This window comes from Saccostrea echinata, unplaced genomic scaffold (genome assembly GCF_033153115.1).
Source record: "Saccostrea echinata isolate AGI-Se365-2 ecotype Australia unplaced genomic scaffold, CSIRO_AGI_Sech_v1 ptg000002l, whole genome shotgun sequence".
NCBI classification, from domain to species: domain Eukaryota; kingdom Metazoa; phylum Mollusca; class Bivalvia; order Ostreida; family Ostreidae; genus Saccostrea; species Saccostrea echinata.
The window spans coordinates 1,209,357-1,224,933 of NW_026889751.1; the positions used below are offsets into that span (position 1 = coordinate 1,209,357).

Genomic DNA, 15,577 nt, shown 5'->3' on the forward strand with positions numbered 1-15,577 from the left:
CCCTTGGGGTTATTATTTGAACAAACTTGAATCTTCACTACCTGAGGATGCTTCCATATAAATATGACCAATCATGGCTTTACTGTTTTTAAGAAGATTTTAGAGATATTTTCCTATATATTTCTATGTAAAACTTTGATCCCTCATTGTGGCCCCATCCTACCCCTTGGGGTCATGATTTGAACAAAGTTAAATCTACACTACCTGAGGATAATTGCATATAGATATGACCAATCATGGCTTTGCTGTTCTTGAGAAGAAGATTTTTTTCCTATGTATTCCTATGTAAAACTTTGATCGCCCTTTGTGTCACCACCCTACCCCCGGGGGTCATGATTTGAACAAAATTGAATATACACTACCTGAGGATGCTTGCATATAAATATGACCAATCATGGCTTTGTTGTTCTTGGGAAGAAAATTTTTAAAGATTTTTCCTATGTAAAACTTTGGTCACATATTGTGGCCCCACCCTACCCCCCGGGGGTCATGATTTGAACTAACTTGAATCTACACTACCTGAGGATGTTTGCATAAAGATATGACCAATCATGGCCTTGCTGTTCTTCAGAAGATTTTTTTCCTATGTATTCCTATGTAAAACATTTTATCGCCCATTGTGGCACCACCCTACCCCAGGAATCATGTTTTGAACAAACTTGAATCTACACTACCTCATAATGATTCCACATAAGTTTCATATTTTCAAGCACAGTGGTTCTTGAGAAGATTTTTAAATAATGCCATTAATTCACGAATTCTTAATTTTCTCCCCTTGAAAGAAGGCGTGACCCTTCATTTGAACAAATTTGAATCCCCTTTACCCAACAGGCCTGTAGGAAGCAATTTCAGTTGGGGGGGGGGAGGGGACACAGCCAGACATTTTCAGTTGGGGGCACTATCAACTACCAAAAATTCCTTGACAAGCATAAGAAAAGGTCATTAGACGTTTTTATTGAGGGGGCACAAGAATATATTAGAGCTATGTTTTCTGTAGTAATCTATATGTCGGCAAAATTATTGGGGGCACGGCCGTCCCCCCCCCCCCGTTTCCTACGGCCATGCCCAAGGATACTTTGTTGCAAGTTCGGTTGAAATTGGCCCAGTGGTTCTTGCAATTGAGAATTTAAGAAGATGAAAATGTGAAGTTTACAACGACAACGCCGACGACGACGATAAACAACAGACAAATTTGATCAGAAAAGCTCACTTGAGCCTTCGGCTCAAGTGAGCGTAAAATATGTAAATTCCTTTAAAAAATTAACCGTCAAAATATTTTGTCCAAAAGCCAAAAGGTCAAAATTAGTTAAGCTATCTTGAATAGTGTGCATGTGGGGAGAGCTATTTTTTATATATTAAACATCAATGTAATTGAAAAGTAATTGTAAATTACGTGCTTGTTCTCAAAATTATTTAATTAAATTACAATCACATGTAATTGAAAATTTTACCAATTACATATTATTACTTTCAATTACATCGAAATTTGTAATTAATTACTGTCAGTTACCATTACACATTACCATAACTCCTATCACTGTTGTAAACCATGCGAAAAGTAAATTTCTAAAATATTAAGAAACTAAACTTTCTGTGATGTTCAAAATTCTACCTCTCTGTATGAAACCATCCTTCTTCATATATACAACTTTTTATCACTTTAAATTCCATTATTGTGAAACTTTTAATAGAAAAAATAAAATCTATGCGGTTAAAAACTTTAAACATTACTTAAATTTCTGATTTCAAGATTTTTGACAAAAGTTTGTTTGTATCATCTCTCCTTAAATGTTTTATATTCTGGATAGTGTGAGAAATTTTGAAACGTAGTTTTTATTCAAATGCTATCAGTCCACATTTTATATGCACAGCGATATTATATACTGATTTTCGTAGGAGTGGGCACTTCAGCATCATGATTATTAGTCCGAAGTACCTGACGTTTTCCAGGCTTTTTTCACGATTTTGATATTTTACGTCCCAGGAAAACCTGGCACATAAAATATCTAAATCGTGAAAAAAGCCTGGAAAACGTCAGATATTTCGGACTACATGTATGTATAATTTTATAAAGAGCAAGTGAGAATGCACAATAGTTTTTGGATTATAAATGATTTTTTAAGCCAATTCTGACAATTTACATTATAAATGATGCAAATTATTACTTTACAGATTTATTACCAATACGGAATTAATGAGGCTTCTGAATTTGTTTTTATATTAGTTTGCATTGAAAACATCCGATAAAAACACTTCCAAAAATTCAAGATTAATATCACCAAGGTAAACACTTAATTCACTTAATAACGAAGGAAACCTGAGAAAATACTTTAACCGAGTGAATGGCTTGGATATCTTACATCGCTTAGTTCCAAAACAATTCCAGAAATGGATTATTCATTTGTCTTCATTGCATCAGTCTTGTGTATCCTTCACCTGTTCACTTTTCTATTTATAACGGATTATTTTTGTAATGTAAATGTTCTTAATGCTTTACATTTTGTGTACTCCTTACACAGAGTAGGAAGTTGCTGTACAACTGAATCTACTTTTATTGTTTCGTGTAGGTTGACTTACCCATAAGGTGATGCTTTACCGATGTAGAAAGTGCAGATATCGTTTGTTTACTGATGAATGTGTTATTACAGAACATGGAAAGAAAGGTACAAAAAAATTCTCATATTTAAATGTTGGGTAATTACTTATGTCCCATCTTTTAGTTTTAACCAGGGATCTATATAGTCAGCAATGACAGCTTTATTCTCCACGCATTTAAATGTATTCCTCTGGGAGTTTTACACAAAAGTTTCGGCCTGCCTAATTGAAGATCTACAGGTAATTGAAGACCTATAGGGAAGACCTACAAAAATATGGGCTACATACAGCAAAACTGATATGATATTCTGATTAATCATGTCTTAAATATATAAATTACACAAAAAAGTTTTATAAAAAGAAGTTTTAAAGTGTAATTTTCAAGCTCGGTATGGGGAACTATTTCTTCTCTCAGACGACCTACCGCAAGAACGATAACTCGTGTAAATAACAAATCAAAAGTTTAGATTTAAGATTTGCACTATATTTATTACACAAGAAAGCACTATATTTATTATGTACACAAGAAAGAAGGGGTGTTACAAGACAGCTGTAGCGTATAGCAATTTATTTTCCGCTGGATGGAAATGTCACACTTTCATTGGTTTAAATGATTGCCAGATGTATTTCAGAATCTACATGTATGTCTGTCAGGTAATATCTGGCAATCTGACCAAAATGTTGTGTTTACATTTCCATTTTAGAAATCATTTGTTATGGAAACAACATTCTATAATGTTTTCTTTTTGAATGATAGTAGCAGTCCTTTTAAGAAATGATGTCAGATTTGTTTTGTCTTCATAAAAGTTGATTGTAGTGTGGAGATGCACTCAAACAAGAGAGACAATAAACATTAAAAATTAAAGAGAAACAAATATTTTAAAGTAAACAAAGATGCCTCAAAAGATTTTTACAAGGTAACTTGATGGCAAAAAGTGAGATTGATAATTTTAAACTGTTTGAAATTGAATGAGACTCTATTCGATGAAATGAAAAATGTTGAATTCAATCATCTTGATCCTCATTTCTTGCCGGCTAGTAATACAAGAGGGGCTGGGGGCCCACATTTTCAAGAATTGTCTTTTACTGTAAATTTTATATCATTGAACCATCATTGTGCTCTACCCCCCCCCCTCCCCTTTCCCTTCAAATTAAAAATGTTCTAGGTTGTGTCAGTGTTTCTCCTATTTGTACAACATTTATTACAGACTCTAGAAAAAAAAAAATCTAGAATATTCCATTCTTTGATGAATCAAAGACTAAACTTAATGTACCCATTCACACAGATGAGGTTTGTCCTGCGGCTTGTGTAACAACCCAGTGGTATGTGTCGTCAGAGTCAGAAAACACACCACAGTGGATATATCAAGCAATTAATGAGGTAAGAAATTTGTTTTGCCATGGACTAGAATGATGCTCTGTCATTGGATAATGGGCATCGTGTGCCTGCCATCAATATTTCTTTGTATGGGGAGTTCAAATTTTGGATGGCAACATGGCGGATAAAACATATTATATAATCCAACTTTGCTGAAAAAAATTTGTTAGTGTTAATTTTTGCTTTTAAATGAAACTGATAAACTTCTTTCCATGCCTCCTGTTTCATGGAATTGAATAACCTGACATATTTCCGTGGACAGTCAGTAACAATTAACCGAATATGTAATTATGTTCAGCTGAACACACATGTCCTATCTTCAACATTTAAGTGACTGAGAAATGTTACAGGTATCGGCATCAGGAAATTCCAATTTTATCTTTCCTTGTATTATAGATCACTGTATTTTAGAGAAAGAATAAGGTGATTTCTATGCCCTGAGATTGAAGATTTGGGGCAGGTTGCATTGTAATATTATTGTTATACCATTTTAAAAAGTACATGTATTTTTTCATTTGAGTTCATGTATTTCTTATTATAAAAGTGTTTTATGAAGATCAAAATATGATCCAGTTATTTATACAATAATTTTCTTGTACAGGGGTTTTGGAACAAAGGCAAATTGTACTGTCCAAAATGTAAGGGAAGGATTGGATTGTTTGACTTCACTTCAGGAAACAAATGTCCCTGTGAGGAGTTCACACTGCCTCATGTTCATGTTCTGTGTTGCAGAGTGGACCAAATTTCACAGGTTCGACAACAAGGTGAAGATTTTTTTTTTTTTTTTTTTGCATATATTTGCAATGGAGTTCATACAGTATAGACTATTTAATGTATTTTCTTTTTACAAAATAAATAGGGAAATAAAGAAAAAATCATTTCAAGAAAAGCAGTGCCACAGTAAATTAAATATGCAAAGATTCCTAACTTATGTGCAATAAATCTTTTTTTAAATGCTATGGAGCTTAAGGTTAGAATAAGATTAAGATTAGGATCAAAGTTTACATAATGGATGTATTCAGGAATTTTATGGGGGGACTATGGTGGACCCACAACATAGGTACTTTCTTTTTGCATAAGAATGATGAGAGAGAAAAAAAAATCTTTTAAAAAATCTTCTGAAGAACAAGGCTGAGGTATTCAGGTAAGTATTGTGACACAGGGCCTCATAATGTGACTTGATGGCACCATAGAAGATCAGTAATTAATACTTCTCAATATGAAATCATGCTGAATGCCCAGGTCAGACCGAGGAAGTAAGATTCAAAATAAGAAAAAAAAATAATTGATATAATGAACCAATGGTTTTCTTGTAATGTAATCTTAAATATTGTTCTGTTTTTAGACGTAGCTGTACCATGTCAAAGAATGCCTTCTGAAGATAAGGACAGCACTGAATTGGATCAGTTGCCTTCTACATCTAGAACTGGAGCTTCAGGTCCAGATCTCACAAACTTATATATCACTGGTATCATATCAAATTCTACAGCTAATACAGACTCTGTCTATGTAAACATTAATTTGTAATCTCAGGGTTAGGTAATTCCAATTTATTTCTTTTTTCTGCATCTGCCTTTAATTCAACATACATACCTACATATTCATGAAAATACACAAGCTGATAATGTAAAACACACTCTGTAGTCATATAAATGACATCTAAAATTGTAACACCCCACCTCCCCTTTTCAAGAGTCAATATTATACACATCAGAAAATTCTGCACCAAGAAAAGTTCAAGATTGTAACACTGAATCTTTGAGCTTTGATAAAACATTATTTAACAAAAAACATATAAAGCATGTTAATATAGTTTTGAAAAAAAAAATGTGTAATATAGGACAAAGAGAAAAATTCATGCATAACCTAATTTTTAGCTTACCTGAGCAAAGAGCCCAAGTGAGATTTTCTGACTCACATTTTGTATGGTGCCCTGTCTATTTTGTATGATGTCCTGTCCGTCTGTAAACTTTTAACATTTTCGACTTATTCTCCAGAACCATTGTGCCTTTTTACACCAAACTTGCCACAAAGTCTCCTTGGGTGAAGTGGATTCAAATTTGTTCAAATGAAGGGTCACAACCTCTTTCAAGGAGTAATAATTCAGAATTGGTAAAAATTTCATAGCATCCCCCAAAATCTTCTTCTCAAGAGCCACTGGGCCAGAAAAGATAAAACTTGGCAAAAGCTTCAGTAAATAGTGTAGATTAAGTTTATTCAAATCATGCCCCCCCCCCCCCCCCACCAGGGAAAAGGTGGGGTCATAGTAGGCAATCAATGTTTTATATGGGATGTACAGGAAAGATCTTTAAAACTCTATTTCTCAAGAACAACAAAGCCATGATGTACTCTGAGGTTGATATTAGAAGAATACTGGAGTTCCTCATAGACAACATCTAGTAGTCTTTGGAGACCTGGGGCCCGTTTTACAAAAGAACTTACAACTAGTACTAAGACCAAAATTTAATTCTGCTTATTGCTTTCTAATTTACATTGATTTGAAAATGATTTTAATCTTTATAAAAAGAATTTAACAAGATATTTTATGCTAGCAATTTCAAAAATAATAATTCATTTTGCAAAATTTTACGATCAACTAAAGTTTTTGGTCTTAGTCATAAGTTCTTTTGTAAAACGGGCCCCAGGTCTTCCAACAATCTGTTGTAATTTTGATGGGCACTGATTGTGCTCCTTTATTAGCCGACCTGTTTTTGTATTCCTATGGAGCTAAATTTATTCAAAAACTTCCACAAAAAGAGGAAGAAAACACTTGCTATATGATCAACTCAACATTCACTTACAAAACAGCGACCTTTTATCAATTAACACTAGTTACTTCCATTCATATGTCGACTTGATATATCTCAGTGAACTCAAAATAAAAGACACCACAGGGTCTGCCAGGTCTGTTTCATATTTTGATGTTTTACTGACTAGAGATGGTAAGGACCAACTAACTACTAAATGGCATGACAAAGAGATGACTTCAGCTTTTCCAGCATTTTTAGGTAGTTATTTTCCACTGTTACCTGCATATGGTGTTTATGACTCCCAACCTATTCGATACTCAAGAGCATGCTCTGAGTGCAATCAATTTTTAAACTGAGGCAGGCTACTGACAAATAAGTGGACAATACAGGGATTTCAACAACCCTATTGAAAGTCAGCATTTTATACAAAGTCATTCTGTGGTTGTTATAATGAGTATGATCTTGTTAGCAATTACATCCTATCATTGGGTCCTATTTTGACTGACATACCTCATAGTGAGTCATACCAAATGTTAAGCCTTTCGTTTTGTACTTAATTTTACTACGGAATATTTTGTCTACCTGATCAATACGTAGGACTCATGGCATGTTTGACCGGTCAACAGGGGATGCACCATCCTCCTTGGCACCCGATCCAACCTCTGGGATTTCAAGGGGTCCGTGTCTTATGCTCTGTTCAAGGATTTGTATTGTTTGCAGGTCTTTTTTTGAGATCGATCACTTTTCATTATCCTCACCTATTTCATTGATAGGGTAAATCTTCTCAAAAACAGCACAGCTATGATAAGTCATATTTATATGGAAACATCCTCAGGGAGTGTACAGCGCTATGACAAAAGTAAAACAGTGTTGCACCTCATGTGAAGAAACATAGAATATTATAAAAATATTTTAACCTTACCTTTATATTTGATGATATGTTCATACACTTACTGACAACTAATAAAGGGATTGACCAGTTTGGAATCAAAGAGTTTTTGGGTAGTTATGACCAAACGAAGTCGAAATGTCCGAATTAGGTCTGGTTCATCTCATTTTCTCTCAAACCCATGCAGTCACAACCACTCATTTTATAATAGCCTAATGTACTTCATCGTCAACATAGAAATGATCCTATTGGAATCTGATGATAATCTGATGGTATACCCTGATTGATCGGCAAAAGCCCAGAAACTCTGACAACCTTAACGACTGTTTTCATGCAGCTCAAATGTGATGACATTAACAAGATTAATAGAACTCGTAGTTCTTCCGTAGTTTATTTGGTGATGAACTATGATCTGTTGTAACAACATCGTTGTGGTAAACGTAGCTGCATCTTAATGGACGTAGTGTTACATTCTTGCTCCATAAACAAATGTCTTTTTTCAGTGTCCTTACAATTTCTTATACCTTTTAAATAGAGAAATGGCAGGACTTCAACTAATCGCCATGTCATTTTTTGTTCTTTGCTACTGAGTTGTTTTTAAGTCGCGTCAATGCAGCTGAAGAGGTAGTAGATAGTAAATAAAGTCTTTATCTTCAGGCAGAAAAAATGAAGAAGAAAAAAGACCCGAATAATACAATGTATTTATTACGTCTTCATTCTGGTAAATTCAGTTTGCTTGACTCTGCTTGGGCCCGCCCAGGATAATGGTCTTCGGTGAGACACTTTCTGTGGTATGTCTTTTAATGCCTTCAACCTTCTTCAAGCACATTGTAAACTCGGCGGGAGAGAGAAGGGACCGGTGAACCGATTTCTTTGTCGATTCGTGATCAAACGTAGGAAAGTTGTGAAAAAACATAGAAGGATCGTAATAGTCTCAAAGTGTAATCTCCTTGAATCTTCAACGAACCTTGAGTGATTGTACTGTATCCCTGTTAGAACGTCATGATACCGTATTTATCCGTATGGAAGTCGATGTAAAACGTGGTAGAGCTTGATGTTTATTAAAATGATTCCGTTAAACCCTGACCATGTCGAATATAATTCGATTTATTAAACGCCATTTAGTCGTGGATGATCTTGACTTGAATCGAATATGTGTAACTGAGACTTTACCGTTATATCTGGTGCCATTTCTTGCATTGGAAGTGACAGGCAGAGGACCTTCGGGGATTGACTTGGGTTGGTGTCTTTAGGGGCAAAGACACTAAGGGAGGGAGCAATGCGACTTTCAGACTGTTCTCCAGTGGCCAGATTGGTCAATTGGTAGAGCACTTAGAGTTCATAGGCCTAAGTTTGAATCTTATATGGTCTGTGGCATTTTTTTTCTTACGTTGCATCCTAAGTATATACAGAGGAAATGAAACTTCACTTAGCTGTTCGATAGGAGTGAGATAGATTTAAAAATCAACACTACGTACCATGCTACGAAAAGCAACCACTAAAAGTATCAATACTGTAAAATTGATGAAAAAATATGAATATTAGCTCAGAAGATACAAAGTGTGTCTTTTAAGATTTAATACAAGTGTATCACTGGACAGGTATTCATGTCATTTAGACATGTTTCCATTTCTAGTTTCAGTTAACATTAATTAATATTTCTCTCCAGAGAGAAAAAACAAAAGGCTACGGAAGAGAAGAATGGTGATACATGAAGAACATGACGACAACAAGGAGCAGCCATATGTTGTCTGTAGCAATCAGTTTGAAGTATTGGAACAGGAAGTAATAGAAGAAGATAATGGCCAAAATGTTGAAAGAGAAAATAAACAGACAGTAGAAGCGGAGAACACTGTTGACAAGTCATTTTGGGTATGCATTATTTATCATAGCGTTTTTGAAAATTTTGAAACAAATGCATGTAGGTTTAAATCACTTCATAACAAACATGCAGTACTGATTCTTTGATTTAAACCACTCTTGTTTTTTGTAGGAGCTTCCTGATGAATTTACGGTATCCATGGACCACTGTTGTCCGATTTGTCTGGAACTTTATTGTCTCCCTACGGAATGTCAGCCATGCCATCACGTATACTGCAATTCCTGTCTTCGCAGATTGGCTCGGGGAAGGCCTCGGTGCACGCTCTGTCCATTGTGTAGAAAGGTCATAGTCACATGTATCAGAGACAAAGGTAGGAATTATTGTACACGTGCTTATGTATGTAGTAGTAGAATGTGTAGTATTTATACAATGAAGTACTTTCTTTGCTTTTTGATATTAGGGTTTTATGGTTGCAACATTATAGGAAAACTTACATAGCCTGAGTCAACAAAGATCTGAAATACATTACATATATAGTTTCTATTTATATATCATTAAATTATTCATATGAAGTGAATGAAAGTACATAAAATATTGCCTTATTGATTTGCACGTTAATAGATGGAAGACCTCACTCTTATTTCATACAGATGGCTTTAAAAATCGAATCTGAACAGTTCAGAGTAATTAAATTGATTAAGGGAAATAAATAAATGTAAAAATATTCAGTAGATGTAAAAACATAGAAATATCTCAGTGTGGAATTGTATCCAAAAGTGTTTTGATATACAAATGAAACATCGATGGCAACTATGTTTGTGACAAAAGAAACAAACAAGTATAGCTTTTTCAAAAAGCTTTGCCGTCTTAAGCAACAACCTTAAACTGTAAATTGACATACACCTATCAGGGCGTATTATTTTTTAGTACTGAAGATCTTGGCTTTGTACGTCTTCAACAGCTTTTTTTAAAGACATTAGCCCTCGCTACCTTATGAATGAAGGAAAAAGAAGACCCCCCCCCCACACACACACACACATTTCTATACCAAAGAAGGTAATTACTGTAATATCATTGTTTGCTGTAAGCACTGAAACTGGTTCGTTGTCATGAACATACAGGTGAGGTTATGATAAAATCCGTCCGGTGTTATGGCTTTAGAAGACAGGCTGTGAGAAGTTTTCCATTTTTCAAGTAAAATTATCTATAAAAATGTCTGAAATTGCAATGGGAAACAGGGCTGACACTCTATTTGGTGTTGTATGAATTTCAGCCGTTATTAAAAAGAAATATTTACATTTGCAAATGTTTTCTTTTACATAACACTATTAAAAGCAACGCGTATCTATATCCGTATAAACACGGGTTCCTCGCGTCATAAACGTTCGACGTAATTTCTCAGTGACGTCATAAAGGGTCGACGCGCAATCAGTGGATAAACCACGTGCCGTTGGGTTTGAAAAATGAAACGTTTCACGCGTTAAAAGATTATAATGAGGCAAATATAAAATATGAATAAGTCACAAATGTAAATATAAGTAATAAGGTATCATTTTAAAACATCTATCGGGCTATAAACACGCGTTGGTACGAGATCAAATTTACCATAAAGCCCTTCGGACTTTATGGAATTTGATCTCGTGACCAACCCGTATTTATATCCCGATAGATGTTTTAAGGTCAAGATCTAGTAAATGTCTTTAGACCGTCTTTTCGGTGCTAGATCCATTATGACGTCATAATCAATTCAAACTTTCCTTTTCCCGTACTTTACAGCTCCAATAGAATTATGTAGAAAATAAAGTTTTTTCATGGCATTCAATTTGAAATCATGTGAAAAGTAATTGCGATACCTATATTCAATTTTACATTATTTTAAAGAAGAGGCTAAGAACATACAAATTACCGTTTTCTGAGAGACTGTAGGCAATCTGAATACATTTCCTTCGTCTGATATGGAAAAAACTCCCATATTCGTGACTGGCTTTCTTAATTTTTCATTGAAAATGACAGTTTACAAGATGGTTTTTCGTCTTGTTTTCTTGCAAATTATGCCCCGATACACATTATTTGACCGAGCTATAGTTATAAAGCATCATAAAAGGAATTTATTTCTCAAGTTTGAGAAATCTATAGGCTCTTTTCATTTACTAGATCTTGACCTTAAAATGATACCTTATTTCTTAAGTAATAAAAGAAGAGTTGGCGATGGCGACATTAACCCTGTTGAAATCACTTGTGGATTTGATTCTTTTTCCTACAGAGATGTTATATTTTTCGTAAATAGAATATATAATATACACACGAAATGGTACAGACAGTATCGAGACATGTTGTAAGCCTTTAAAGAAAAATGAGAACAAATTAAGACTGAAAATTTTCATTTATTTCATTTTTTGTCCGTTGTCATGACAAGATACGAAAATTCAGTCCGTTTCATCGGTCCGTTGTCGCTACTGTACTTTATACACTACGAAGGACGATCTTATGTTGTTTTAGGTATTGTTAAACATATCGTTTTGTACATATTGTCGTCGGCAACAAAATGTACCCACCCTGACTGCACATATCGTCGTCCATCGGTACATATTGTCGCAGACGACAATTTATACCGAGACGAGCCTTTTTTCCTCCTGCGTAATGGAAGACAGAACGTACAGTCAAGCATGGGCACGTTTTGTCGTCGGCGACAATGTGTACTGTGAACATTTGCACATTTTGTCGCCGATAAATTGTGTTGAATATTTAGTAAGGTCGTGAAGAGAGAGAGAGAGATATTGACACACATACACAGAGAAAGAGAGAGAGACAGACAGACAGAAGGATAGACAAAGTGTTTGGCTAATAAATAAGTAAACAAGTTGTATTTATTTAGCATTACTCGCAATACTGTAGGGAGAAATGGTGTTGCTCAGAAAATTGTGTCCAGTATTGGTTTTCTTGACTATGATATGTCAAAATACTGTAGTTCTTGAGATATCTGAAAAATCAGTCTATTCTTTTTTCTCATTATATATACATGGATATGAGATTGAAAGTTATTTGTTCAGTAGTAATGTTATCTGGAATTCATTTCTTTTAGCTTAATTCTCATACGTGTGCTGATATAATTGGTGTAGGGGTTGACATTTTTAGCTCACCTGAGCTGATAGCTCTAGTGAACGTTTCTGATCACATTTTTGAGTCGTCCGTCTGTCTGTCGGTAAACTTTTCACATTTTCAGCTTCTTCTCAGGAATTACAGGCCATTTTCAATTTCAACCAAACTTGCCAGAAAGCAAACGTGGATAAAGGGAGTCAAGTTTGTTCAAATTAATGGTCATGCCCTCTTTCAAGGAAGTATAGTTAAGAATTAGTGATTACATAGGAACATATAGGAAAATATCTTCTTCTCAGGAACTGAAAATCATGTTTAGTCATTTTGATATGGACATCTTTCAATAATCTTCTCAAGTATCATTGTGTCAGAAAAGTTTAAACTTATGTAAAAGCTTTATTATAAAGTGTAGATTCATTTTTATTCAGATCATGTCTGGGGAAGGGTGGGGCTACAATAGGTGATCAAAGTTTAAAAAGAATATTTAAGAATAACTCTTTCAAAATTTTCCTCTCAAGAACTTCTGGATCAGAAGAAATGATACTTTTGTGAAAGTACATAGTGTACTTTTAATTTTGTAGATTCTGGCATAAAAAGATCCCACACTTTTTTGGCCCTCCACCGCGACAAGTGGTGGTGTCTCCTTATGAGTGAAAAATTTTCTAGAGGGATATTTAAACAACAAACAAAAACAAATTCAATTTTGTTCAAATCATGACCCCATGGGTAGGGTGGTGCCACAATTGGTGATAAAAGTTTTACGTTGGAATATACGGTATACAGAAACTCTTTAAAAATCTGCTCAATAACCAAAGGCGGATCTAGCACCGGCGCATACTAGCTAGAATGCAGGTTCCTAAGAGAAAATGAATTGAAAATAAAAACATCGCAGAATAGTTATCACGTTCGTGTGAGCTGCTTTAAGATGACCCCTAGGTTCAAAATTATCTGTAATATATTTTGTATTCATTTAAATTAAGCATATATTTGATCATTTCTGCTGCATTTAATGATTTACATACATGTTAAGAAAAATGACACCGGACCAGATAAACTTAACATGTACTGACAACGGACTTTTTGCCTTATAAATTGCGATTTCTTAAAACATGTTAGCTACAAAAGGCTGTCACTTGCCTAATACATTTAAAATGAAGTTTCTCTTTAAATTTTAAAATAAAAGAACCATTTCGATGAATTAAAAGAAATATATAATTTTCCAGCTCACGATCATGCCTTCACACATGGGCATGTGAGCGCCAACCAAAACTCCTCAAAATGTGTTAAGGATATCAAATACATAAATCTTTGTATGGAATACTGAATGTTGTATCTGTTTCCCAAAATTCAAATTTATTCTTATAATTCGTCAAAAACGTTAAATTTTATGCATTAAGTATAAATTCTTGTATCTTTTGCATGACACCGGACGGATTTTTTCATAACCTCACCTGTATGTTCATGACAACGAACCAGTTTCAGTGCTTAACTTTAAAGGTTTCTGACAACGGTACTGTCTAGGAACTTAACGTGTTCCTGGCCGTGGAGATCACCCGTGGGTATCCGACGATGACAAATTCAATGGAACAAATAACCACGATTTATAAATCAGCCTTATCAATCATTATTGAGAAAGAGCTTTGCATTTTGATTTATTAAAAAAATTAAAATATGTAGGTCCTTGAATCATTTTTAAATTAAAGTTTTTCACCAGAATTTCTTTGAGGCGATCATTGAAATATGTTTTGTGTACTCGGACCCACCTTTTTGGAGAAGGCTGGCTGAAGGGTTGTTTTTGGAGATAGGCTGATCGAAGGGTTGTTTTTTTAAGTTTCATAACATTCTGTGCTGACTTGCATGTACAATACCTATCATAGACATTTCATGCAAGTTATTCAACGAAAGTTTTGCACATTGATTTAAATGTAATTAACTTTATAGCTTAACAATAATTTATTTGTAAAAATATATTTTAAGTCTTTTTCAACCCTTTTAAGGTTCTTTATTTGATGAAAAAGACATCTATAGCTAGCCATCCTAATTCTAGGCGGATCAGTCAGAACTGGGGGACGTGAATCAAATCAGTTTCAAATGTTGACCTACGTATAATTTTTTTTATTGCTACATGTTCATATATGTATCATCATTTAAATGGTTAACTCAAATAGCTAGTGCATACACTGTACATGTACTAGTATGTTAATAGTTTTCTAATTACAAAATGCCCTTTATAGATATCTACTCGGTAGGTGTTTAGCTTAACGTGTCCGCATGGAAACATTATATGACTATGCAATGTATAATATCCTAATGCATGTTGTTATTGCAAACATAGATGTAAAATAAAAAAAATCAAAATGAAATCAGGGTTTACTTTTATTTTTATAATCAACTAATGTGCTACTCAGAAGACACACTATAAAAGATTTTTCCTAAAATTAAATACATGTATTTTCAGAACTAGAGGTGAAACTCGCAGACCTCTATCCTGAAGAGTACAGGAAAAGATTTCAGAAGGAGCGAAAGCTGTGTTCAGACCGCTTTCATCCCCTCCCTTTCTATAATCAACACACGACACGGAGACTTCGGAACAACGTACTCGAGTTCAACAAGACTTGTGTGGTTTTGTTTGCCGTCTTGCTTGCAATCATCTTCTGTATTACTCCTTTGATATCCCTGGCGCTTATCTCCTTTAAATTATTGTCATTTTTTCTAGATTCCTTGATTTATTTTCTAGACTCCGCCCTCACTGTTATGGCTGTGCATGATATTATACAGCTGTTTTGAAAATAAATTTAATCATTGAACTATTTTTTTATGAGTTGAATATACTTGTTTAGATGCATTTTTATCAGAGTAATAATTGTAACATAATTGTAAGTCGTTAACTTTTATCTTTAGTAAGGTCTCTGTTATTTGTTATAACATTTGTTGATTTTATTTTTATTACCTAATTTTTAATTAAAGGATTTGATTATTTTTTGTTTTGAATTTTTTTTCTATTTAAATCTTATGCTTTATGCTAAATATGGAGGAGCAGGAGACTA

At 34.2% G+C, this 15,577-nt stretch overlaps 1 protein-coding gene across 2 annotated transcripts; it reads left to right on the top strand.

Moving 5' to 3' along the window:
• Positions 1-2,262: 2,262 nt before the first annotated feature.
• On the top strand, positions 2,263-15,455 carry LOC133204683 (E3 ubiquitin-protein ligase RNF180-like). 2 transcript variants are annotated; one of them, XM_061340429.1, is made up of 8 exons: positions 2,263-2,283; positions 2,568-2,663; positions 3,882-3,976; positions 4,575-4,737; positions 5,319-5,441; positions 9,282-9,484; positions 9,606-9,804; positions 14,989-15,455. In XM_061340429.1, exons 2-8 carry the CDS (start codon positions 2,588-2,590, stop codon positions 15,315-15,317), a joined length of 1,188 nt encoding a protein of 395 aa, XP_061196413.1. In that variant the 5' UTR covers positions 2,263-2,283; positions 2,568-2,587; the 3' UTR covers positions 15,318-15,455. The 2 variants fall into 2 exon arrangements, with proteins under 2 accessions (XP_061196413.1, XP_061196418.1); XM_061340434.1 differs by having other exon boundaries at positions 5,319-5,411.
• The last annotated feature ends 122 nt before the right edge of the window (positions 15,456-15,577 follow it).